Source organism: Microtus ochrogaster, chromosome 15 (assembly GCF_000317375.1).
Source record: "Microtus ochrogaster isolate Prairie Vole_2 chromosome 15, MicOch1.0, whole genome shotgun sequence".
Taxonomy (NCBI): Eukaryota; Metazoa; Chordata; class Mammalia; order Rodentia; family Cricetidae; genus Microtus; species Microtus ochrogaster.
The window spans coordinates 29,260,411-29,263,329 of NC_022017.1; the positions used below are offsets into that span (position 1 = coordinate 29,260,411).

Genomic DNA, 2,919 nt, shown 5'->3' on the forward strand with positions numbered 1-2,919 from the left:
ACATCTTCATCAAGGACTATTTGCTTCCTTGGGGTTCCTTGCTCCAAGGTCCCACTGGGTCAGGCCAGCACTGAGCTCAGACCAGAGAGGAACGTAACCTCTGGGCCTTCTAACCTGTGGGTATCCAGATCACCAGCACAGCCTTAGCTGGAGGAACTACCCAATGGTAGGTAGCAAGAATAACAGACAGAAGTGGAAAGTCCACAACCACGTGACCCAGGAAGAGGCAGGTAATCAATAAGGAAACTGGGAGACAACACTGGGAGAGATGGAGACCCAACAACATCTGGTGACCAGAGCAGGAACCAGACAGCCTACAGCCAACCATGCTCAAGGAGGCCTCCCGGTGTGAAGGCTAGGAACCTCAGTCCCTCCAAGTTGCAGGAGCCAGGCCTGTTCTGAGCTGCTGTGCTGGGCTTGGGCCAGAAAGGGTGGGGTGAACTCTGATTTGCATGCTGCTATCTGGCATGCCCTAAACTCCTCCCACAGCTCCTGCCCCATCTATAAGGTCTAGGGAGAGAAAGAGCCCCCACTGCTTCCAGACGATGCTTAGGATGAAGACGGCTCTGCTACTCCTCCTTGCCTTGGCTGTGGCCACTAGCCCAGGTGAGAGACTGGACTTGGGGACTGGGAAGGGTTGGGTGACCAACAGGAGGTCATCAAATACTGTAAACTAGAATTTAGGCTTAGAGAACACTGACATTGAGGGATGCTTATCTCTTTAAAACAAATGACTTTAATACCTTAACTCAATGGAATCATAAAAATGCAATCTTTCAGAATCAGGGAATTTTAGCACCAACCCTTAGAACTGGGTGTGCTTTGAGAGGAAGGAGGGCTGGAATTGTTCAAGAGGCTTCCCCTACCACCATCCCCACCTCACATCTGTTCTGGCCAGCCCTGGGGTGACTAAGTCCCTCTTCCTCTAGGCTCTTCAGGAATTGGGATGGGGACAGATGCATCCTTAGCAAAGACCAGGAACATCCCAAGTCCTCAGAGAAGGGCTCCCTCCACTTTGCACCCACTCTGCTTCTTCACCTCTTCCCAGAGCTGGCATAGGATAGAACACCCTCTCTAGGGCTCCAAGGGATATCCAGACACCCTCTGAGCTAAACACAAGACATGAGCTTTGTGGGTTCTAGGGCAGGAGTTGGGGTGAAAAATGACAGAAGGCTCCGTCATAGCAAAGGCCTTTACTTGACTTTCTGGCCTTTCACACTCCAGCCTGGGCGCTCCAATGTTATGTGTGCAGCAGCAGCACCAACTGTATGAAGCCTCAGACCTGCCCAGCCAGCTCCCAGTTTTGTAAAACTGCCACCACAGGTGAGTCGTGGTCCAGAGCTCTCAGGGCCAAGAGAGCAGCCCTTGATACTGGGAATGAGCAGCAGGCTTGACACCGGGAATGGGTCAGTCACGCTGATGACGGCAGTGTTTAGCGGAGGATGTTCTGTGGGAGCCAGGGTGCATGGTAAGCCAGGCCTGACGCCCTTTCCCCTCCTGTGTGCAGTGAACACTCTGTCTGGGAACCTGGTGAAGAAAGAATGTGCAGACTCGTGCGTTTCCAACCACAGCCAGCAGGGCCAGATCAGCAGCGGTTCCTGGGCCGTACATTGCTGCCAGGGCGACCTGTGCAACGGGAAGCTTTACAGCGCTGCATCTGTACGTGCCCCGTTTAGCAGCGCCACCCTGGGCCTGGCAATGAGCCTGGGCCTCCTCGCTCTTATGGCTCTCAGCCTGTAACATGCCACTTGACCTAACACAGTGCCTGCCCCAGAACAGGAAGATTTGCCCTGCTCCCCAGCATGGGAGATGGGGGACAGACATGACACCATCCCCTCTGATTTTGTACTCATGCCATTTATTTTTCTACTTGAACTTCTACATGGAAATAAATGACCTAAAAACACTGTGGCTGTGTGGAGTGGTAAGTGACAGTGGAGCCTCTTGCACATGGCTCCCTGGACAAGCCTCGGCAGCATGGAGTAGCGCCTAGGACCTGACCTAAAAGGCACCTCCATCCTGGAAGGGGCAGACTCTCCCCAAGTCCCATGTAGGGAGGAAGGACACTGTGCCCAGACCTCAACTCGGAGATTCTACTTCCCCAAGGCTGTAAAGAGACCCCAGTCTTCGAGTTGTGAGGGTACTGCACACAGCCAGGGTCCAAGGTGAGCCTAGCTACCAGGATGACCTCATTCCTTAGGAGTGCTGCTCTGTTGCAACCTATCCGGATGTGTATGCTGGAGCGGGAGGTGTGACTCAGTATAAGCTAAGAGAGGCCATCTAGGAGGGGCCTAAGCAGAGCACAGCCCTAGGGACCCTAGGAAAGCTCACTGCCTGCTTTCCCATCCCATGTAATGGGTTTCTGCTGCTGCCTAGGCTCCTGTGTGTTACTTGGATTTGGGCAATTCCTGAGTGTGGTGAGGCTGAGGTTGAATGAGGGAGAGGTATTTAGCAGATACCCACACAAGCAGACTAGCCCATTCCACTGCAACCACTACCCTGCAGGCCCACATGGGGGAGTGGGGGGACACAGGTTATCACCCTGGCAGGCCAGTGTGGCAAACCCTGCCCTTTGCAGATGGCAGAGGGATGGCGAGGGTCCCTCTTCCCATCATGCACCTACACCCTGAACCTTAAAGCATCCTCACCACCCTGCTTCCGAGAGAGGGTTGTGAGAGGGGGAGTGTGACGCTGTAAAGCCATGGAATTTTTTAAAAAGCTTTGCTTGGTTAGGAGCTGGTTAAGATACATGCTTTGAGCTCTTTACAGCATCATAGGAGTTAGCTGGAAAAACCAACTGTTTCTGGCACTCAGCAAAATCAACCCCCTTGGCTCTGAGTAAACCTGGCTTGCAGCTTTTGTCTCTATATGTCAACCCCAAATGAGGAGTGGGAGCTTTCCCTACTGCGCTGAGTCGCA

The 2,919-nt window shown here is 53.3% G+C and overlaps 1 protein-coding gene across 1 annotated transcript; it reads left to right on the plus strand.

Annotated features, from left to right (window-relative positions):
• The first annotated feature begins 540 nt into the window (after nt 1-540).
• Nucleotides 541-1,870, plus strand: LOC101991740 (lymphocyte antigen 6D). Its single transcript, XM_005354608.3, has 3 exons — nt 541-606; nt 1,225-1,323; nt 1,508-1,870. The coding sequence occupies exons 1-3, from the start codon at nt 546-548 to the stop codon at nt 1,738-1,740; spliced, it is 393 nt and encodes a 130-aa protein (XP_005354665.1). The 5' UTR covers nt 541-545; the 3' UTR covers nt 1,741-1,870.
• The last annotated feature ends 1,049 nt before the right edge of the window (nt 1,871-2,919 follow it).

Excerpts from the sequence above, each read along its gene's own strand:
- LOC101991740 (XM_005354608.3), top strand. The coding sequence starts at position 546 with ATGCTTAGGATGAAGACGGCTCTGCTACTCCTCCTTGCCTTGGCTGTG. Across the intron at positions 607-1,224 it reads GGCTGTGGCCACTAGCCCAG|CCTGGGCGCTCCAATGTTAT; the intron begins GTGAGAGACTGG and ends TTCACACTCCAG. Across the intron at positions 1,324-1,507 it reads TTGTAAAACTGCCACCACAG|TGAACACTCTGTCTGGGAAC; the intron begins GTGAGTCGTGGT and ends TCCTGTGTGCAG.